A 24,441-nucleotide genomic window follows, 5' to 3' on the forward strand; every position below is an offset into this window, starting at 1 on the left:
TCAGAGGATGATGGGGTACAGTAACACACACACACATCTGATACAGTACATCACTTAGTGATGACGTGTCTTCTTGTCCCAGCTATCTTTTTTCATATAAACTAGTCCATCCACTAACCCACTGAGTTCTGGCATCATTTGGATGTCATCTTTTTCAGGTCAACTCTGAAGATGTCAGCGATGAAGGAGGAGAAGGAGAGGGAGACAGAGGAAATGGAGGAGAAGAAGGAGAAGGACAAGAAGGAGGAGAAGAGGATGCAGAAGAGGAAGGAAACAATGAAGAGGGAAAGCAGGGTGGAGGAGAAGAAGATGGTGAGGGAGAAGAAGGAAACCAAGAAAACAATGAAGGAGAAGCAGAAGGAGGAGAAGAGGATGGTGTAGAAGGTGAAGGAGAACTGACTGATGCAGAGAGAGAGGGAGGAGAAAGAAAACGCAAAAAGAGAGATGAAAGTAGTGAGGAGGGAAGTGAAGAAGGAGACAGTGCTGAGGAGGAGGACAGAGGAGATGAAGAGAGTGATGGAGATGATGAAGAGGGAGGTGAAGGAGAGGGAGGTGAAGGAGAGGGAGGTGAAGAAGAGGGGGGTGAAGAAGAGGGGGGTGAAGAAGAGGGAGGTGAAGAAGGAGGAGGTGAAGAAGAGGGAGGTGAAGGACAGAGCAATGGAGGTGAAGAAGAAGGTAATGGAGGAGAAGAAGGAGGAGAACTCTAAATAGGTGAGCTTGTGTGTGTGTGTGTGTGTGTGTGTGTGTGTGTGTGTGTGTGTGTGTGTGTGTGTGTGTGTGTTTACAGGGTCCAGGTCCTGTCTGGCACCATGAGTTTCACACTCTGTTATTTGCATGTGTGTATTTCTAACCCTATTCATAATCTCTTTCTCCACAGGTCACCATCTTACACACCTGATGTAACAGTCTTTATGTAAGACATCTGATTTAATACAGCTGGTGTAACACACGTGATGAAACAGTGTTTATGTAACACACCTGATTAATACAGTTGGTGTAAGATGTGATGAGACACATCTGATTGAATACACCTTATTTAACAGTCTTTATGTAAGACAGCTGATATTAACACACCTGATGTAACACACCTGAATGTCACCTGACAGTGTGTGAGATTAGAACTGAGCAACAGAACCCCACCGACTCACATGTATAAAGGCGACACTGTTGACTTATTCTGTATATTTATATTTGCCTCATTTTATTTTCTCCACTGTATTTGAAACTGTAGCTGACACATTATGACACGCTCCATATGAAATATGGAAATAAATGTATAAGACACTCTCATGCTGTGGAGTTTGTCTCAATCTTTAACTGATCTCCTTACAGAAAATTCACCATAGCAGCAATTCCACGTTTTTTAAATCCATTCATGTGGAGCATCTGCCGTACAAGTCCCTGTGAATGAGCTGTTACTACAGATAATGTATTAGAAGAAGAAGAATCCAAGCCAAGAAGCCTTTATTTGTCACACACATATACTCAAGCACAGACTTAAAGCTCATAGGCAACGGTTTTAATTTTATGCACATTTGAAACTTTATATGTTAAAAAACCCTCTGTAATTTTCTTCTGGTCCCAAGAAGTATTGTTAATAAGTAATAATTAAAATAAGTTAGTGCGGATCGTGGCGAATTTCTGTTTGGTGATTTTCGTGACCACTCAGCACGTGACATCATTCAAGACAAACAAACCGCTTGAGTTGAGTCCACTTCCGTTTACTTACATTGCCGTTTGGCTTGAGTGCAGACGTGCATTTGGGAATTTCCAAAGAAAAACCATGCCTTATTGTTGTGCAGTGAACTGTAACAACGGGACCAGTTCAGGAAGAAGTTTTTACCTTTTTCCGAGAGAGGAGAAGAGGCAGAGAGAGTGGATTGGCTTTCTCCGAAAAAGGAGAAGAGGCGGTGCGAGTGGGTTGGCTTTTTCTGAAAAAGGAGAAGAGGTGGCGCGAGTGGGTTGGCTTTTTCCGAAAAAGGAGAAGAGGTGGAGTGAGTGGGTTGGCTTTTTCCGAAAGAGAAGAAGAGGCGGAGCGAGTGGGTTGGCTTTTTCCGAAAGAGGAGAAAAGGCGGAGCGAGTGGGTTGGCTTTTTCCGAAAGAGGAGACGAGGCGGAGAGAGTGGATTGTGCGCGTGAAGCCAGAGGGTAGGCTTTTTCCGGAAGCAGAGACAAGGCAAAGAGAGTGGATTGTGCATGTGAAGCCAGAGGATTGGCTTTTTCAGGAAGAGGAGACGAGGCAGAGAGAGTGGATTGTGTGCATGAAACAAAATCAAGCAGTCAAAGAAGAAACAGACCAGCAACGCTCAAGCAAAAAGGAAAAGATTGGAGGTCTCATCTCATTATCTCTAGCCGCTTTATCTTTCTACAGGGTCGCAGGCAAGCTGGAGCCTATCCCAGCTGTGAAAGGCGGGGTACACCCTGGACAAGTCGCCAGGTCATCACAGGGCTGACACATAGACACAGACAACCATTCACACCTACGGTCAATTTAGAGTAACCAGTTAACCTAACTGCATGTCTTTGGACTGTGGGGGAAACCGGAGCACCCGGAGGAAACCCACGCAGACATGGGGAGAACATGCAAACTCCGCACAGAAAGGCCCTTGCCGGCCACGGGGCTCGAACCCGGACCCTCTTGCTGTGAGGTGACAGCGCTAACCACTACACCACTGTGCCGCCTACAAGATTGGAGGTAAACATTTTTACCTTTGCTTGCAATTGACAAGTCAAGAATCCTGATGGATCCTGTACAATCATTGTGGAAATGAGACAAAGAGATATTTCCTCGCTTAGAGTAGGCTATAAATAGTATAATGCCGCGGATGGCAGGCTAATGTGGCCTACCGGCATAATGTCAAATAATCGTTCCCTATATCCACTAGGGAGGGCGGTTTAATTATTCTTCAAAAGGGCTCTTATTTAGTATTACAATGAAAGTAGGAATTTATCATAACTACCAGGATAAATCGTTTGGGCGCGAGTCTTGTTGAGGTCCGGGGTCACCGTGATCAGAGTCGGCCGAGTCGCTGTCCAATTCCGAGGCTGCAGGGTCAAACCAGTGAGCCACATTCACCGATTGCTTTGCAACGGCCATAAGTTCATACATATATGGTTTCACCTCTTGATATTTGATTTGGAGAGTTCCTACTTCAAAATCGCGATCGCTTTCAGACATTTTACACAACCTCTCATGACCAAAGTCTGTACACGTGTGCTCAGTTTGCAAGTAAACACAGAACTGCTCCCAGTCTGTTTGCCTTGAATGACGTCACGACGACGGCCCCCTGGCGGTAAAAGTGCGCATAAGTGAGATGTAAACAAACCTTCGGAACTTGAGCAAAACAGTATATTTTAACCGTTTTATTCAATTTTAGGGTGCAAATTAGACACTAGGAAGATTGAATTCGCTTTTTGGGTCGTTCTTCTAGACAATAAAGTTGATATTCTACGTTTCACCTCCGACCATTGCTTATGACCTTTAAGCACACAGTGAAATTCCTCCTCTGCATTTAACCCATCTGAAGCAGTGAACACACACAGGCACACACAAGTGAGCAATGAGCATACACGCATACAAGCAGTGTGAAGCTATGCTACAGCACCCAGGGAGCAGTAGGGGGTTAGGTGCCTTGCTCAAGGGCATTTCAGCCCAACCTCAGGCCATGGCTGCCCCATGTTAACCATAACCTGCATTTCTTTAGACTGTGGGGGAAACCAGGGCACCCAGAGGAAACCCATACAGACATGGGGAGAACATGCAAACTCCACACAGAAGGGCCCCTGTCAGCCACTGGGCTTGAACCCAGAACCTTCTTGCTGTGGGGCGACAGTGCTAACCGCTACACCACCTTGCTGCCAACGAACAAACGCATTACTCAACCTGTCATATATGTTACAGCCAAAGCTAGTGCTGTTATACAGAAATATTGCACATCGTCTGACCAATCAGGTTCGGGCATTTAACCACACTGTATAATGAAAATTAATCAACACATTCAGACCAATCAGAATCCAGAATTCAACAGTGTCATGGTGTAAAATGTGTAAATTCATGTTTTATACACTTTGATACACAAGTTGTGAAATGTTAAACATCTCCACTGAGAGAGAGAGAGAGAGAGAGAGAGAGAGAGAGAGAGAGAGAGAGAGAGAGAGAGAGAGAGACCCCCAACTGCTCCCTGGGTGCTGTAGCATAGCTGCACGCTGCTCTGGGTATGCGTGTGTGCTCATTGCTCACTTGTGTGTGCCTGTGTGTGTTCACTGCTTTGAACCTCTACTGCTCAGTGTTTTTATATTTTTATAAGCTGATTTGGATGAAATGTAAAAGAAAAAACAATTCTTTGTTGTTGAAATTAAACTAATTTATTGGAGCTTGTCTCACCAGCCCTCTGTGTCATCATCCTCATGATCAATAATATCACAAATACAGAGCATGAACATCAACAGATACACCACATGCCTTCTCTGAGGGAGTTACACAGAGTTACAATGCGTCTGACATCAGAGCTACAGGAGAAGTGATGTCACACTGGTTGGGTTTGATCTCCATTATCACTGGCAAAACGGATCCCAGGGATGTCATACTCCAGGGGTGTGGCTATGACACCACAGGGACAATTGATAGCAGATGCTGCTTTTTAACTGGATGACAGTATGACTGTCATAATTATGAGAGACGCTGCTCTCGATAATTACTGCTTCTATTAACAACATTATCACTCAGTAATAAAAACAATTACAATGTAATCATAAATGCCTATTAATCATTACTTAATGAAGGTGACTATCAGACAGAAACACACACATACACATACAAAAGTTTTTGTAGAGTTTGTGAACTTTTGAAGTAGTCTGGAAAAGGTGATCGTAGCTTCTGTAATTGACTGTCTCAGTGGTTCTTGCATTTCTGGACCAGGTTTTGAAAGTGTCAGATGTGCTTCAATGGGATGTGAATTTTTCAGAACCTGCTGTGAAATTTTGTAGAAGCAACTGTGAGGATACTAGAACAGGGTTGTGAAGGTTCTAGAATGGTCTGAGAATAGTCTAGGAGTTGGTGAGTCGTCCCAGTTCTAGAATGTTCAGTGGATCTAGAATGCATTGTAAATGAACTCAAGGGGTTGTGAATATTCTTGGGATGTAGTAAGTGTCCTCCAGTGGATATAAAAATGACAATGTTTTGTGAAGTAAAACAAAAAACTAAAAACAAACAAACAAACAAACAAAAAAACCCAAAACGAAACTAAGATAAATCATGCCAGAATATTTTCAACAGTCAATGTGAAATTACATTGTATAAAAATTAAATTGAAAACATTTTTTAAAAAATAGGAAAAATACAAAAAGTTGTAATAAAAAGTGTACACACTTTGGGTGTGTGGCTGTGTTCAGAATGAACCAATCAAATTCAATCTCATGTTCAAAAGTGATTATCATACAGCTGTTATCAATACAATTATTCTGATTGACCCCAAATAAAGATCAGCTGTTTCTATATTGATTTTCTCAACAGCTTCTTGGTTTCATCTGACTGCTGAAGCCAGGGCCTGCAAAGAGTTTACAAAGCCTGTATGGTCTCCAAAATAATTTCTAAAACATTAGCTGTACCATGGAACACCATTAAGGCTATCGTCAACAAGTGGAGAAAACAGGGCAACACAGTGACATTACCAAGAACAGGATGCACCTCTGGAATTTACAAAAAAGCAAGACTAAAACTTACTAGAAAAGCTGCCAAGAGACCTACAACAACATTAAAGGAGATGCACACTTATCTGGCAAGTACTGATTACTCTCTGCATGTGACAACAATCTCTAGTATTCTTCACATGCCTGCGCTATGTGGCTAGACAAAAGCCCTTTCTCACACAAAAACATCCAAGCCCAACTATATCACCTCAAACCATGTGGCAAAATGTTATATGGTCTGATGAGACCAGTTCCAAAAGGCATAATAATTCCATAATCCTAAAAGGTTTGCTTGGCGCAAAAAAATAGCACATCACTAAAAGAACACCATAACCCGAGGTGAAGCATGGTGGTGGCAGTGTTATGCTTTAGGGCTGTTTTTGTTCAGCCAGAACTGGGGCTTTTATCAAGGTGGAGGGAATCATGAATAGCTACAAATATCAGTCGATTTTAGTGCAAAACATTCAGATATCTGCTGGTAAGCTGAAGATGGAAAGGAATTTCCCCTTTCAGCATGACAATAAGCCAAAACACACATCCAAATCAACAAAGGATTGGCTTAATAAAAGAAGATCAAAGTTTTTGAAAGACCTAGCCAGAGCCCAGACCTGAATCCAACTAAAAATCTGTGGAGTGACCTGAAGTGAGCTGTAACCAGGAGATGCCCTCACAATTTGACGGATCTCAAATGTTTTTGCAAGAAATAGTGGGAAAATATTACCAAGTCCAGATGTGCCATGCTGATAGACTTTTACTCAAAAAGACTGAGTGGTGTAATAAAACCAAAAGGTGCTTCTACAAAGTATTAGTATGGGGTAAGCACACTTATGCAACTATATTATTGTATGCATTTTGTTTTTTCTTTTTTCATAAAAAGATTTTAATTGTTTTCACTTTGTTTTAACTGTTTCATTTTTTTATTTCACAAAAACCTGCCATTTTAACATGAGTGTTTAGATTTTTTATATCCGCTGTTTAATGGGTTATCAATGGTTCTAACAGGATGTTTAAGTCCTAGAATGGGTAGTGAAGGTTCTATGGTATCTGACCATTGTATATGTTCCTGTGGATGTAAGTGCCCCAAAATGTGTTGCAAATCTTTTGTAAATACAGAAGGTTCTGGAAAGAAAGGTTCTGATTGTGCAGCTTCCAGAAAGAGTTAGGCAGATGTTTCAAAAAGTTTTGAAATTTTCTAGAATGGGTTTTGAACAATGTTGAGAGGTTGCAAAGCTTTTAGATTGGATTGTAAATGTTTTACAGTTCGATATAAATTACAGTAGGGATCTGAATAGTCCAAATGGCTTGTGAAGGTTCTACATGTTTTCAAGCAATATGAATTTTTAAAAGGGATTTTGCAGGTTCTAGAATATACTGTGAACAGTCTTAGGGAGTTCTGAATGGCTGGGCAAGGTGTTTAAGTTTCTAGAATGGGTTGTCTATGTTCCAGACATCACCACTCAGCGCATTGGCTGCTCCCTGCAATGTCCAGGTGAAAAGTGCAAGCTGACGGCGGAAACGAGCCTCTTGGAACAGGTGAGGATGAGAACGGAGCCTGGAGAGATGCTCAGTGAGTGCACTCAGAGTGTGTTCACCACGACCATGAAGCACATGACGGAAAGGAGTCTCCACCACTGACACGTATTGAGACAGGAAGTAGTACTCCACCTTTACACACACACAAAACAAACTGAGTGTGTGAACTGAGTGATCATACCATCTTGAGGTCTGTATAACACAGGCAGGCCATGCTGTCGCCCTGTGTGTGTGTGTGTGTGTGTGTGTGTGTGTGTGTGTGTGTGTGTGTGTGTGTGTACCCTCATAAGGCGTGCATTATAGAGGCGTGTCATCCTCTCATCCTGTATGTCTGTATTCTTAATGGCCTCCTGCAGTGTTTTTGCTGCTCGACTGTAATCTCCTCTTGCACTGTACACCCACTGAGGGGACAGACCACATGCCTGATACACACACAGAATAATACATTACTGTACATGTGAGAATCACTGTAAGCTATTGTTGTGTAATTCTGAAATTCTGGATAGGATTGCAGATATGCAGTGTTGCAGTACTTGAGACCGGTCTCAAGATCACTTTTTGAAGGTCTCAGTCTTGTCTCGATCTCAGACATAGAGAACACGGGATTATATTTCAAGACCATTCAAGACCACAACTGGCAGGAATATCACTAAATTGCCTGTGCATTGTCTGATTTATTTGTTGACATAGTTATTGTGATTGGATGTAAAAGTTTCCTGCTTCATATGCGACCAATAACGTGACTCATTGCTAATTTGAAATTCTTCTTCCTGTTAATGGCTTTCACCTCTCCCCAGCCCCTTCAAGGTGAATGTACACACTGTACCTAAGTGCTGTACTGATTTGTTGATGTGCTGCCCTCTTCTGTTCATCCCCAGTGTTGTAGCCATGGACTTCAAGCTACATTCACAGTACAAGGCTTATTTATGTTTATTTATTCATGTAAAATCTCCTGAATTAATACCAACAATAATGATACACAGTGTATTTACATGGGAGCACAAGTCGTCATCACACATGTGATTAGCTCTGAAATGGAGCAGCAGCAGATTGTCACCTGTTCATCATCATCATCATCTTCTCACATACACACACACACACACACACACACACATATACATACACACCAAGAGAGCAAGAGAGAGGGACAGAGAAAGAGAAAAAGAGAGACAGAGAGAGAGGGAGAGAGCTGTTCTTTTGCTTCTTAAGTTCAGTTTCATCGTCAGTGTGTTGTGTAATAACGTTGAAGTAAAAAAATCTGATTTACTGATGGTTGTGTGTTGGGGCAGTGACATCAATGCCATGCTGGGTGGGTAACAATTATTACACCTGTTATTACACTGCTTGGTACACGTGTTATACAGTTATTACACATGTTATTACACTGTTATTGCATTGTTATAACACCACTTATTACACGTGTGTGTACCTGTAGCTCTGCAGACAGCTGTGTGAGGAGGGCACTGAGTTTGAGGGTGGTTGTGCTGTAGTGTGTAATGTCTAGCGCAATGATGTGATCATGAGCGAGTCTCAGCACCATCAGGCCCACCAGCTCAGCCACGGTCTGGCCCACCACAGACACACGGCCCTGTAGACGCTCCTGCAGACGCAACACACTGTCCATATGTGTGTTCACAAATGGGTACACATGGCCCTCCTGATACAGATACAAAACACACAAACACACACACACACACACACACACACACACACACACACACACACTACACATTACATATTAGGACATATAAATAACACAAATTATATATACAATACACACAATAAATAATACTAGGAATGTTTTGTAAAATTAAATCATGCTGTACTTGTGTGTGTGTGTGTGTGAGTGTGAGACACCTCATGAAAGCGCAACTCCATGGCAGGAACACCACCGAAGGCTGTGAAACTATAAGCACCACTGTTCAGATTCAATGGCTTCACTCTGTAACACACACACACACACACACACACACACACACACACACACACACACACATATATACCTGCAGTATTTTTAATCCGTTCCTTAAAAAATAGCTGGAAAGTTTATTTTAAATTTTGAGTTAGTGTTTAATTAAGTAAATAAGCCAATCATGTTTTAATATGCAAATGAAGGTTATTCAAACCCAGTTTTTTTCAGATAATGAAGTGAGTCTTGGGCATGTTTTCAATTTGCGTATTCATGGAATGTAGATTTACTGATGATGGTAAAAGTGATGGCACGTCTGTGTTTTTCTCTGTTATTGAATGATATTTTATATGAAGTCACTATGTTAATTATATTATCTTTCCATATAAAAAACAGATTTTAGTTTCTGCGGAGAATAAAATTCATGCTGACCTCCTCTTCCAACCACCCTGACCCTCAGCCACAGACATGATGGACTGACCCACATGCTTCGGGTGTTCAACCTGCGCGCCCACACACAAATCATCATCATCATTGATTGTTATAAGGTTTTATCTTATTTCTATGTCAAAGCTCCATTTATTTAATTTTTCTCAGATTGGTGCTGTGACCCAGATTAACATACTACATAATTCATCTACAGCTGGACAAACACTACATGAGTCATTAAGTCATAACACATGCAGAAAAACAGAGAGAAGCTCACCCCTAAAATCAGCTTGTTTACAGAATTTTGGGGGAAAACTTCAAAATCACAAATCTGGATGGTTTTTTGGATTATCCTGTTATAATACTGCACAGTGCCAAAGCCAGACATGCTGTGTCTCATCAGTTACACAAACACTAGTATACTTAATGTTAACACACACGCACACAAAAGAGTAAGACACACAAACTTGTTTAATGGCTACTTCGATGAGGTCAGCAAGCAAGGGACTCATGTACACAGAGAAAGTATCATCACCTGCACACACACACACACACACACACACACACACACACACACACACACACACACACACATATGTTCAACATATGATGTAGATGAGATGTGTGCAGTTAGAAGCTGATAGGTTGAGAGAGAGAAAGAGAGAGAGAGAGAGAGAGAGAGAGAGAGAGAGAGAGAGAGAGAGAGGATTACCCATGACTGCCTGGTCCAGACTGAAGTAGGCCACAGCCTTCAGGTGTAGCATGGACAGGTAACCCTAAGAATGTTAATGGATAGAGAAGTGTTACACAGGGTCATGTGTCCTTGATCAATAAAAACACAATGTACACTTCTCACCTCCAGCCACTCGGTGGCGCCCACGTTTCCAAACTCTCCGGCATCCCAGCTGACAAAAAGCAAACTGCGTCTGGGAGAAAACCCTGCACAGAGAAGGACATATCTGTGTTTAACCATGTATAGAAGGCTTTTTATTGTACGTGTGTGTGTGTGTGTGTGTGTGTGTGTGTGTGTGTGTGTGTGTGTGTGTGTGTGTGTGTGTGTACCATTCTGCACCATGGTACTGAATGTGCGTGCAAGTTCCAGTAGGATTGCTGTTCCTATACCGGACTTGACGGCTCCTGGACCCCACGAGTCCCTCTGAGCCCCTATTATTATGTACTGATCTAAAGAGAGAGAGAGAGAGAGAGAGAGAGAAACAGAGACAGAAAAAGAGAGAGAAAGATAGAATGAAAAACCTCTAATGGCTGAACTTACCGATATGAGACTGGCTTAATGGGCGTGGCCTAATATTCTAATGAGGAAATTTGATTGACAATCCACTGTCTATAATTCTCAGTTCTGACTCATTAGGTTAGCACTCTGCTTGCTAACTTTCATGAGTGGTGAAGATTACCCAAGAGTTAGCTCCGCCCACTTTAACAAGAGAGAAATTATGGTTAAGGTTGCAAAGAATAAATTATATTCTAATAATAACAAGACACACACACACACACACACTCACCAGGCTCAACTTTGCCCTCAATGGAGGCAAAAATGTTGTTCAGCAGGACTGAGTTCATGGTGTTATAGACGGCCATCTTTACCTTCCGTCCGTCTGATGTTGAAAACTCAGGACCCAGAACACAGCGGACGTACGGGAGACGCCCACTCCACCCCCGCGGACAGTCCAGGCCTGACAGCTGACTGGATGAAGAATGGGATGGGGTGGGGCATGACAGACATAAACAGTTTGTGAGAGAGGAATCACTCCATCACCCCTGCAGAGTAAATGATTAACCTGGCGTGGGAGGAGCTACCTGAGCAGTCTGGAAGCCACATTGGAACTGATTGGCTGAGCCAAGATGACTGGCAGCCCCAAGGACTGGATAGGCGGGAACTGGGTGTGATTAAAGGAAGGGAAACCAGGAGTGAAGGGATCACCTGATCCCAAGTGCACCTACACACACACACACACACACACACACACACATTAATTAATTTGTTTACTAATTAATTAATAGAAAAATTAATGAGTAATAAACATAATTAAATAAAAACACTGTGAAATTCACTTCCTCATCTTTCATCTCATCATTTATTTTCTTTCATCTGTTGCTATGGACACCAGATTTTTTAAAATTAATTTCTTCTGTAACTATTTCCTTTCTTTCTATTTTCTTTCTTTGCCCGTACATGTTCAGAGATAGCGGCACTGCTATGGAGCCCAAGTCGCCGTGGATCCTGTGGAATGTCAGCAGGGTCTGGGTAAATGAGGATACCCACATGCCCCGCCTCCTGTGCATGCCACACCTTCTCAGCGAAACTCACACCTCCTCCGACCCTTGCTATGGCAATGGAGCCATTCAGAGCCACACCCATCTCCTTCAGCTGATCAAAGTCATCTTGACGAGCATAATTTACATAAACTATGCCTCCCTACACACACACACACACACACACACCATATAAAATATGTATTTATATATTATATACACTATATATTGTTGCCATTGCCATGGTGTTGCTGTGGTTACCGTGGCTGTTCCTGTGGCACTGTATGCACAGTAATCAGCATGGTCTAATAGAATCTCTTCAAGCTCCACCCCCTCGGCATCAACCAACCACAGTGCGTTCCTCTGTGTCCTGAGACACACAAACACAATTTTACACATAGAAACACACACACACACACACACACACACACACACACACACACACACACCTGGAGGGAAACTGAAGTGTGGCGTAGTGGGAGTCGGTCCACGTGTGGTCCATGTCAAGGTCCTGGAAGCTCTGCAGGATCTCCATGGCTAAAGCATGTCCCTCTGAGGACCCTGCAGGATGAGCTGTCCTGCTTACTCGCCTGATCACAAACATTGAACACATCAGTCCAGTTCTAGAGCTGCTGAGTACACTATTCCACAGCTTTAAATAGTGATTACCTGTCATTATAACATTTACTACAGTGTTTACAACTACTGAGTGTGTGTCGCTGTGTGTGTGTGTGCGTTAGTGCGTCTGTGTATGAGGGAATACACAGGGCGTGTGTGTAAGAGTGTGTACACACACACACACACACACACACACACACACACACACACACACACACACAAACGTATATATAAAATTAGAATATTGTCAGAAAGTTAATTTTTTTGTAATTTAATTCAAAAAGGCAAACTTTCATATATTCTTTATTCATTACACGGAAAGTGAACTATTTCAAGCCTTATGGCTTATAGGTCATGAAAACCAGAAATCCAGTGTCTCAAAATTAGAATATTTAATTTTGAGTTTGAGTAAAACAGTATAAATAATGCGTATCTCTCAGTCTAGTTCAGTACACACAACCACAATCATGGGGAAGACTGCTGACTTGACAGTTGTCCAGAAGACAATCATCGACACCCTCCAAAAGGAGGGTAAGCCACAGAAGCACATTGCTGAAAATGTTGGCTGGAAAAGGTGCACAAGCAACAGGGGTGACCTCAGCCTTGAGAAGATTGTCAAGAAAAGTCGATTCAAGAACTTGGGAGAGCTTCACAAGGAGTGGACTGAAGCTGGTGTCAGTGCATCAAGAGCCATCACGCAGAAACATCTTTAGGAACGGGGCTACAACTGTGGCATTACTAATATTAAGTCACTCCTGAACCAGACATCAGAAGTGTCTTACCTGGGCTAAGGAGAGAAAGAAATGGACTGTTGCTCAGTGGCCCAAAGTCCTCTTTTCAGATGAAAATAAATTTTGCATTTCATTTGGAAGTCAAGGCCCGAGAGTCTGGAGGAAGAGTGGAGAGGCACATAATCCAAGGTGTTTGAAGTCCAGTGTGAAGTTTCCGTAGTCTGTGATGATTTGGGGTGCTATGTCATCTGCTGATGTTGGTCCACTGTGTTTTATTAAGTCCAAAGTCAATGCAGCCATCTACCAGGAGATTTTAGAGCACTTCCTGCTTCCATCTGCTGACAAGCTTTATGGTGATACTGATTTCCTTTTCCAGCAGGACTTAGCCCTTGCCCACAGTGCCAAAACTACTATCAAATGGTTTGCTGACCATGATATTAGTGTGCTTGATTGGCCAACCAACTCGCCTGACCTGAACCCCATAGAGAATCTATGGGGTATTGTCAAGAGGAAGAGGAGAAACACCCGACCCAAAAATACAGACCAGCTGAAGGCCGCTATCAAAGCAACCTGGGTTTCAATTACACCTCAGCAGTCCCACAGGCTGATCGCCTCCATGCCACACCACATTGATGCAGTAATTTGTGGTAAAGGAATCACAACCAAGTATTGCATTTATAGATTGGACATATTTTCAGAAGTTGGACATTTCTGTACTGTAAATAATTTTTTTGATGGATCTGAGGAAATATTCTAATAATTTCAGATACCAGATTTCTTATTTTCATGAGCTATAAGCCATAATCATCAAAATTAAAACAAAAAAGACTTTAAATATTTCACTTTACGTGTAATGAATATAGACTATATGAACATGTACCTTTTTGAATAAAATTATGAAAAAATGAACTTTTTCACAATATTTTAATTTTTTGAAATGCAGTGGTACAGTTGCAGTCAGAAATCGGGTTTTCAGTGATTTATTTGAACTGTCTAATCAAGGTCTAGTCAAGATGAAACTTACTAAGGGACATTTAACCAAATATTAAGAGTGCTGTATGTATATAGTTTTACCCTGTATGTATAAACTCTGTATTGACTCTCTGTTGGTGTCAGAAAACCCAAACTAAATTAAAACTTGTGCACCAAATTCTTGGGTTTTTCTGTTAAAAATGTATGTTGTGCAATATTTCTGCTCCAAAAAAAGAACAGCTGAGAGAAATCATTGAAAGCCCAATATTGCCATGACATTCATGTCCATGATGAGTGAATGTAAACCTCTGACCACAACTGTATATATCAGAGGTAGATAAAGTACACAACTCAATACTTGAGTCAAAGTATAAATACTTCTGATCAAATATTATTCCAATACAGTTGAAAGGTGTTCAGTCAAATTCTTACTTAAGATAACATACTGGGGTACTTGGTTTTAAAAATACTTAAGTATTCAAAATTACTTTTTAATATTTTCATTAATGTCAACGCATTGTTTTATTGTTGCCACAATGCATTTACGAAACCTAATGACTCTAAAACAACCTACAGGATGTACTGACTTGTTTGTAGAACCTGTCAAATAAAAAGCTTGTAGAATATCCTACAAAGCCTATAGAAATTCCTAGTGAAACACAACTGAATCGACAAGAGGACAGCCATTGTCGTTTTCATTTTTTAATTAACACCCTCGATCCCACCAACAAATGTTTACATTCCTTGACATGGTGAGGCTGGACAGCAAATTTTTGTCGGCGGTAATGAAGTTTGTGTGCGGTAAACAGAGCTAACATTTAAAATGATAGAAATCTTTCTTCATTTCAAAAATCTCAAACGGGGACTTCATATATGGCCATGGGTGCTCTGGTGAAGAATCGTCTTTTTATCTACCATAGCCATCATTACCACAGCCAAGTTCAAACTAAACTGGTCAAAAAAACGCAGTAAGCACTTTGAACTTTGGCATAGGAGTAGTTTGCTGTAATTGGTTTTCTCCTGTAACAAACACAGCATATGGCCAATCCATCCATCCACTATCTGTAGCTGCTTATCCTGTTCTACAGGGACGCAGGCAAGCTGGAGCCTATCCCAGCTGACTACAGGCGAAAGGCGGGATACACCCTGGACAAGTCGCCAGGTCATCACAGGGCTGACACAGAGACAAATGACCATTCACACTCACATTCACACCTACGGTCAATTTAGAGCCACCAATTATCCTAACCTGCATGTCTTTGGACTGTGGGGGAAACCGGAGCACCCGGAGGAAACCCACACGGACACGGGGAGAACATGCAAACTCTACACAGAAAGGCCCTCGCCGGCCACTGGGCTCAAACCCAGGACCTTCTTGCTGTGAGGCGACAGCGCTAACCATTACACCACCGTGCCGCCCCATATGGCCAATCACATTTTAGAAAAGAAAAGAAAATTAATCCATTGACTTCAAAGCTATACTTCAAAGCAACAAGCAATGGGGACCTTCATAGAAAGTACAATATTTATCTTTCAAATGTAGTGGAATGGGCGGCACGGTGGTGTAGCGGTTAGCGCTGTCGCCTCACAGCAAGAAGGTCCGTGTTCGAGCCCCGTGGCCGGCGAGGGCCTTTCTGTGTGGAGTTTGCATGTTCTCCCCGTGTCCGCGTGGGTTTCCTCCGGGTGCTCCGGTTTCCCCCACAGTCCAAAGACATGCAGGTTAGGTTAACTGGTGACAATAAATTGAGCGTAGGTGTGAATGTGAGTGTGAATGGTTGTCTGTGTATATGTGTCAGCCCTGTGATGACCTGGAGACTTGTCCAGGGTGTACCCCGCCTTTCGCCCGTAGTCAGCTGGGATAGGCTCCAGCTTGCCTGCGACCCTGTAGAAGGATAAAGCGGCTAGAGATAATGAGATGAGATGTAGTGGAGTAAAAGTCATAATTTTTCCCCCAAAAAAACATTAACACTCAAGTAAAGTACAAATTCTCGAAAAATGTACTTTACTGTCCACACCTGGTCTGTGTGTGTGTGTGTGTGTGTGTGTGTGTGTGTGTGTGTGTGTGTGTGTGTGTGTGTGTGTGTGTAGTATCAGTCAAAAGTTTGGGCACACCTCCTAAATCAATGTTTTTTCTTTATTTTTTTTTCATTAAAAGTCACTTCATGTCTTAAAATAATGATGGATGTTGTTTCTCTTTACTTAGTTGAGCGGTTCTTGACATAATATGGATTACTACAGTTGTGGAATAGGACTATTTTCTGTATTTTTATTTATTATTTACTGTTTGATTATTTCAAATGAATTAAGTAGGCAAGAAATTGCACTAATTAACTTTTGATGAGGCACAGCTGTTAATTGAAAGCTGGTTATGATAATGGCAATAATATGTAAAGCATCATCAAGGTAAACGCTGGATATGTTCAACAATCTAAAATATGAAGTATATTTTGTTTTTTTAACACTTTTTTTTGTTTAATTCCATATAATGTTCCAAATGTTATTTCATATTTTTGATGTCTTCAGTATTTTTAAATAGTCAAAATACAGAAAAACCTATGAATGGGTAGGTGTGTCCAATCTTCTGACTGGTACTGTACATATACGTGCGTGTGTGTGTGTGTGTGTGTGCGCTGACTGGACAGTGTCTTCGATCTTCTCCTCCTGCAAATATTTCTTCAGCATGTCTTTCAGCTCCCCCAGGTACATTTTCCCTGTGTTTGGAGAATGGTCTGGGCCGGCCGTGTCATCGACTAACACCAGCTCCCCCTCGTCCACACAGAGAGGGCACATTCGACGAGCCGACACATATCCCAGCAGGAATGCTATGGAACCACACACACACAAACACCATTCGCTAAACTGTGTGTGTGTGTGTGTGTGTGTGTGTGTGTGTGAGTGAGACTGTACCTGTAGTAAATATCAGCAATACTGTTAATGTCAGATATACTATAGCTTTCCTTCGGCTGAGCCGTTCTCGTAGCTTCAAACCTCTGACATTATTAAGGCCCGCCTCTGTGCCTGTCTCTGACCCTGACTGGACGAGCTTCAGCTCCACTTGAGATACAGAGCCCTTGATACCACCCACTTCTTCCACCTGGGCCCCGACTCTTGAGGACTGAGCAAGACAGAGCGAGTACACTTCACACACTCTCAGTAACACTTAGTGTACTTCATTAATAGCTGTGTTCCATTTGAGAAAAGATCCTCAACATGCTGCCAACTTAGGAAACTACTTTTTGATTGGAACACTGTGGTAATGGAGGACAATATCAAGTCAGTATGTGTGTGTTGTACTCTCACCATGGTTAGCAGCCTTCGCACAGGATCAGACATCAAACTTCTCTATGAACTGTACACACACACACACACACACACACACACACACACACACACACACACACACACACACACACACACAGAGTGAGTTAGGATTGATCAGAGTAAGAAACATCAAGCTACATATAAACACCACATAAACATCATCGGTCCACTGTGGGTATGGACACACCCAATTCACCAAATTCCCAGAGTGCACTGCAACAGATTATTAGGACTTATGCAATAGCATCTGTGTAGAGAGTCACACAGATGACTACATCATGACCATGTCTTACACACTCCTGTCCCTATCCTTCTGTCTCTATCTGTCACTTCCAGGAGACACAGGAAAGGGGAGAGCAAGAGATAAGAGACAGACAAACTGCCGCACCCTCTCTCCCTCTCTCTCTCTCACACACACACAAGCTATTGGTCACGATGGTATTTTCTCAATCTAACACACATGAATCATTGTGATGTAATTGACACAGGCTTTTATTTAAACAGATGGCATGTGCTTCAGTGCACTCCATAATTATTGGCACCCTGCATGAGAATATATATATATACACACAACCCCGATTCCAAAAAAGTTGGGACAAAGTACAAATTGTAAATAAAAACAGAATGCAATAATTTACAAATCTCAAAAACTGGTATTGTATTCACAATAGAACATAGACAACATATCAAATGTCGAAAGTGAGACATTTTGAAATGTCATGCCAAATATTGGCTCATTTGAAATTTCATGACAGCAACACATCTCAAAAAAGTTGGGACAGGGGCAATAAGAGGCTGGAAAAGTTAAAGGTACAAAAAAGGAACAGCTGGAGGACCAAATTGCAACTCATTAGGTCAATTGTCAATAGGTCATTAACATGACTGGGTATAAAAAGAGCATCTTGGAGTGGCAGCGGCTCTCAGAAGTAAAGATGGGAAGAGGATCACCAATCCCCCTAATTCTGCGCCGACAAATGGTGGAGCAATATCAGAAAGGAGTTTGACAGTGTAAAATTGCAAAGAGTTTGAACATATCATCATCTACAGTGCATAATATCATCAAAAGATTCAGAGAATCTGGAAGAATCTCTGTGCGTAAGGGTCAAGGCCAGAAAACCATACTGGGTGCCCGTGATCTTCAGGCCCTTAGACGGCACTGCATCACATACAGGCATGCTTCTGTATTGGAAATCACAAAATGGGCTCAGGAATATTTCCAGAGAACATTATCTGTGAACACAATTCACCGTGCCATCCGCCGTTGCCAGCTAAAACTCTATAGTTCAAAGAAGAAGCCGTATCTAAACATGATCCAGAAGCGCAGACATCTTCTCTGGGCCAAGGCTCATTTAAAATGGATTGAGGCAAAGTGGAAAACTGCTCTGTGGTCAGACGAATCAAAATTTGAAGTTTTTTATGGAAATCAGGGACGCCATGTCATTCGGACTAAAGAGCAGAAGGATGACCCAAGTTGTTATCAGCGCTCAGTTCAGAAGCCTGCATCTCTGATGGTATGGGGTTGCATTAGTGTGTGTGGCATGGGCAGCTTACACATCTGGAAAGACACCATCAATGCTGAAAGGTATATCCAGGTTCTAGAGCAACATAGGCTCCCATCCAGACGACGTCTCTTTCAGGGAAGACCTTGCATTTTCCAACATGACAATGCCAAACCACATACTGCATCAATTACAGCATCATGGCTGCGTAGAAGAAGGGTCCGGGTACTGAACTGGCCAGACTGCAGTCCAGATCTTTCACCCATAGAAAACATTTGGCGCATCATAAAACAGAAGATACAACAAAAAAGACCTAAGACAGTTGAGCAACTAGAATCCTACATTAGACAAGAATGGGTTAACATTCCTATCCCTGAACTTGAACAACTTGTCTCCTCAGTCCCCAGACGTTTACAGACTGTTATAAAGAGTAAAGGGGATGTCTCACAGTGGTAAACATGGCCTTGTCCCAACTTTTTTGAGATGTGTTGTTGTCATGAAATTTAAAATCACCTAATTTTTCTCTTTAAATGATACATTTTCTCAGTTTAAACATGTGATATGTCATCTATGTTCTATTCTGAATAAAATACGAAATTTTGAAACTTCCACATCATTGCATTCCGTTTTTATTTACAATTTGTACTTTGTCCCAACTTTTTTGGACTCGGGGTTGTGTGTATATATATATATACTGTATATATATATATATATATATATATATATATATATAAATTTTTATTATTCCACTTATGCTACAACAATTTACTAACAATTGCAATTCTTTCGTAAATAATGCCACTTTACACTTTTTTCCTTTTAATGTTGTGGAACATCAGTGAAGAAAAGTAGTTCCTGTCACTCATGGTATGTTCAGACCAAATGTGGCGAGAGCATCAAAATTCCCCTCTGGCTGCCCTATCAATGATGCTGTTGAAGTTCGTGAACCCACTGTGATATACACTACCATTCAAAAGTTTGGGGTCACTTTGAAATTTCTTTATTTTTGAAAGAAAAGCACTGTTCTTTTCAGTGAAGATCACTTTAAACTAATCAGAAATACACTCTATACATTGCTAATGTGGGTGGCACGGTGGTGTAGTGGTTAGCGCTGTCGCCTCACAGCAAGAAGGTCCGGGTTCGAGCCCCGGGGCCGGCGAGGGCCTTTCTGTGTGGAGTTTGCATGTTCTCCCCGTGTCCGCGTGGGTTTCCTCTGGGTGCTCCGGTTTCCCCCACAGTCCAAAGACATGCAGGTTAGGTTAACTGGTGGCTCTAAATTGACCGTAGGTGTGAATGTGAGTGTGAATGGTTGTCTGTGTCTATGTGTCAGCCCTGTGATGACCTGGCGACTTGTCCAGGGTGTACCCCGCCTTTCGCCCGTAGTCAGCTGGGATAGGCTCCAGCTTGCCTGCGACCCTGTAGAAGGATAAAGCGGCTAGAGATAATGAGATGAGATGAGACATTGCTAATGTGGTAAATGACTATTCTTAATTTCTAGCTGCAAATGTGTGGTTTTTGGTGCAATATCTCCATAGGTGTATAGAGGCCCATTTCCAGCAACTATCACTCCAGTGTTCTAATGGTACAATGTGTTTGCTCATTGCCTCAGAAGGCTAATGGATGATTAGAAAACCCTTGTACAATCATGTTAGCACAGCTGAAAACAGTTTAGCTCTTTAGAGAAGCTATAAAACTGACCTTCCTTTGAGCAGATTGAGTTTCTGGAGCATCACATTTGTGGGGTCGATTAAATGCTCAAAATGGCCAGAAAAATGTCTTGACTATATTTTCTATTCATTTTACAACTTATGATGGTAAATAAAAGTGTGACTTTTCATGGAAAACACAAAATTGTCTGGGTGACCCCAAACTTTTGAACAGTAGTGTAGATGAAATAAAGAGCTACAAGTTCGTTCAGAATGCTTAGTCATGCAAACTTTATTTAAAAGGACCACAAAGCAAACAGACATACCATATCAACCATTATCTTTGTGCTGACTGACTAGATAACCTCATTAAATCTTTTCAAATGTGAAGGTAAGAAATCGATCAATGAAGGAAAATAATGAATAATTATGATTACATGTTTGGTAAAAAATAAACTAATGACAAACTAATTAAAAGCAGTTTGTCTGGTGTCATTTTTGTATTGATGTTAAATGCTAAGTCATATTTCAACATGTATTTTATAGGACGGCGGCACGGTGGTGTAGTGGTTAGCGCTGTCGCCTCACAGCAAGAAGGTCTGGGTTCGAGCCCCGTGGCCGGCGAGGGCCTTTCTGTGCGGAGTTTGCATGTTCTCCCCGTGTCCGTATGGGTTTCCTCTGGGTGCTCCGGTTTCCCCCACAGTCCAAAGACATGCAGTTTAGGTTAACTGGTGACTCTAAATTGACCGTAGGTGTGAATGTGAGTGTGAATGGTTGTCTGTGTCTATGTGTCAGCCCTGTGATGACCTGGCGACTTGTCCAGGGTGTACCCCGCCTTTCGCCTGTAGTCAGCTGGGATAGGCTCCAGCTTGCCTGCGACCCTGTAGAAGGATAAAGCGGCTAGAGATAATGAGATGAGATGTTTACAAGTCTTTGTCTTTAATTAACATTAACATTATTTTGTGTGTGGCCTACATTAAAGTAACTGTAGTCCTGGTCAAAGTTTAGTAGCTTATTACTGTAATTGGTCAAATCGGTCTTGTTTTAAGCCAATGAATTGAATTCCTGCTTAAATACAAGCATTCTGGAGAGCAAATGTTGTCTTTAAATAGTGTTGCAAACAGGGACACATCATAAATAATGGTGAAACCTGCCACCACAATTATTAAAGTTTCATCCATCAGGGAATGGTTTGAATGCAACCAACATTTAGATGACTGAGTTCTCTAGTACTCCCTTGAGCGGAGCATTTCTAAATTCCAACTGGTTTCTGCCGAACCGCATCATAGCTCATTATCATAAAGTTGCCTGTACTTCAACTTTATTCTGATACCCCTGCCACCCAAGACACACCGCCAACAGTCACACTGCTGCTGGGTACTGAGAGATGCTGGCTAATATAGAAAATGAAAGACTTGCAGACAATTTGATGCTCTCACTGTTTTTGTTCTGAAAGTACCATTGTGTTTTAGCAGCGATAAACAGTCTTTCCTTCACTAGCCTCTTTTTTTCTCTCCATTGAAGTTAAAAAGACAAAACAAAAATGCAGCATGTCCTGTTACTGAGAAACCACAAAACATAAACTCCTCCATCCTGAAGCTGTCAGAAAACAGTTACAACTTTACCTCTATTAGAAAGTGCTGACACCAGAAACTCCACCATATCAACTATTACACACATTTTAATAAGTTTATTACTGTTAGACTTAAACGAGGCAGAGTGCAAAAGTTTGTGCACCCTCAATTCATTTTTGATGCTTTTGTTTACACACTGCAGTTTTTAATTCAGATCACGTCTACAGACTGAAAGGCTCAGAGCAAAATTCCTCTGCTGTTTTTTACTCACATTCCATTCCTGATATCTTGGAAGTCTAACTGTATTTCAATAAACTAAAAGAAATGCACATTTTCCAATTAGCAACCATGAAGGGCGCACTGGTTTGTAACTACTACAACTAAATCATTAAATGGGAATTCCACCAGAATGCTCTGCTTAACACAGAATCGATCCCTGTCTCACACACACACACACACACACACACACACACAGGCCAAGGCCACAGATCACACAGTAATTTCCAGCAAACACACATCAGATACCAGATACACACTCCAAAAAAGACAAACAACACCAGGCATGTGCTACACACACACACACACACACACACACACACACACAGATATTAATCCTGAACATATCTTTAGAAAGTTAAATCCCTAATGATCCAGTTATAACAAATTAAACCAGAAATCTAAGTCATCATAAACATTTCCTTTGAGTTTAATGAGTTACTTTAAGAAAACTCTATTATGAATCCAACTCATAGAGAGAAACTATAACAGCTCTAATTCACACTGTGTGTATCTCGCTACCAGTAGAGAGCAGAAACACATGTATGATTTCTCCAAAATGTGAAAATAATAAACATGAGTAGAGAGAAAAGGTTTGCATCCCCTCAGAATGATGAAATCAACTATGCATTTTACTGAAAGTGATATAAATGTTTTTATTTCTCTAAGAACGCTTCCTGCAGTTTCAATTCAAATTTTTGTGACTACCTCATTATTTTTCCTCCACATGTTGGTTGTGTTTTGATGTCTATCTGTTGTAAAGCTAGCGCGTGTACAACCTCTTGACTTTTAACTCAACTGCTCCAGAGTTTGACTCTGTTTAATCTGGTCATGGCTTAAATAAAACTTCAAGTCATCATGAGTTGAGTTTTAAAGTCAGGGTGTAATGTTCCTTTATTATCACAGGTAACAGAAATAATCAAATAACTTATGTTAGGATCCAAATAATATCAGTTTAAAATGTGTGCACTCACCTCTCTAATACTGTGTGTTCAACTTTTACCTTTAAAATGTCCTCTAATCTCTTTGCAGACATTAGACTCCGAGATGAGGTACAAAATAAAAGAAGTAAACTCAGGGAATGCAAACTTTTGAGCTTCCTGTTAAAATGCTGAGTGAGACTCATTGACTGAGGAGTTAGAAAATCTCAATTTCATATTTCATGTGCATTTCAGTATGCTGTTACAATTATGCTGTAGTACAATATAAGTGATAAAATGTTTAAATGAAGTTTTCTTTCTATTTTATAGGTAAATTGTAAACTAGCAATCTGCTTTATTTTCATTTCCAAGCACAAAACCCCAGGGGGTGAAAACATATGCACTCAATTTTACATAAATCAATCATGAACTCAGAACAAACAAACCAGTCATGAGGCACCCTGACGTTTTACTCAGACACACACACACACACACACACACACACACACACAATTATTGTGACATATTTGCACTGAGTCATATTCTACTGAAGTTAAAGAACACTTCACCTTCAACATTCAACATTAACTTCAACATCTACAGAAACATTCACTTTTTCAAGTATAGTTCATGACGAACTTGCCATGGATTCTTAGCATGATGGAGATATTTTCTCTCTCTCTCTCTCTCTCTCTCTCACACACACACACACACTTCAATTTCCAACAAAACTCACTTAAATTTCTTAGACAATCCAAGCAGTAAACCAGTAAGAAGATACTCACGCTCTCTAACAGCAATGTGTGTGCACACGTGTGTGTATCTCCTAACTGACTACATTTAAACCCCACCCCCTTTCATATGGCCATGGCACAGGAGTAATAAGGGGGTGGGGATTAGATTATCTATTATATTACAGTGAATATAATATAGTACACTGTATTATGATATTAATAGATTGTTAATAATCTATTCATGTATCAGCTAGAAAATAATAAAGAAATATAATAAATTTTAAAAATGTATATTTTTATTCTATATGGCCAACACACAAA

At 41.2% G+C, this 24,441-nt stretch overlaps 1 protein-coding gene and 1 long non-coding RNA gene across 3 annotated transcripts; one reads left to right on the top strand and one right to left on the bottom strand.

The window, feature by feature from the left end:
- The first annotated feature begins 587 nt into the window (after positions 1–587).
- LOC132896138 (uncharacterized) lies at positions 588–1,290 on the top strand. The gene is made up of 2 exons (XR_009655943.1): positions 588–711; positions 878–1,290. It is a non-coding gene; the product is annotated as an uncharacterized LOC132896138 (long non-coding RNA).
- A 3,084-nt stretch (positions 1,291–4,374) lies between these two features.
- tfr2 (transferrin receptor 2) lies at positions 4,375–24,213 on the bottom strand. 2 transcript variants are annotated; one of them, XM_060937848.1, is made up of 18 exons: positions 24,172–24,213; positions 17,451–17,499; positions 17,058–17,265; positions 16,786–16,972; positions 12,279–12,419; positions 12,091–12,199; positions 11,750–11,992; positions 11,374–11,513; positions 11,079–11,260; positions 10,621–10,740; positions 10,415–10,497; positions 10,271–10,334; positions 10,026–10,093; positions 9,562–9,632; positions 9,078–9,162; positions 8,650–8,877; positions 7,502–7,642; positions 4,375–7,352 (listed from the first exon to the last, which is right to left on the bottom strand). In XM_060937848.1, the coding sequence occupies exons 2-18, from the start codon at positions 17,481–17,483 to the stop codon at positions 7,110–7,112; spliced, it is 2,346 nt and encodes a 781-aa protein (XP_060793831.1). In that variant the 5' UTR covers positions 17,484–17,499; positions 24,172–24,213; the 3' UTR covers positions 4,375–7,109. The 2 variants fall into 2 exon arrangements, with proteins under 2 accessions (XP_060793831.1, XP_060793832.1); XM_060937849.1 differs by lacking the exon at positions 24,172–24,213 and adding an exon at positions 24,123–24,161.
- Positions 24,214–24,441: the final 228 nt, after the last annotated feature.

Source organism: Neoarius graeffei, chromosome 13 (genome assembly GCF_027579695.1).
Source record: "Neoarius graeffei isolate fNeoGra1 chromosome 13, fNeoGra1.pri, whole genome shotgun sequence".
Classification (NCBI taxonomy): Eukaryota; Metazoa; Chordata; class Actinopteri; order Siluriformes; family Ariidae; genus Neoarius; species Neoarius graeffei.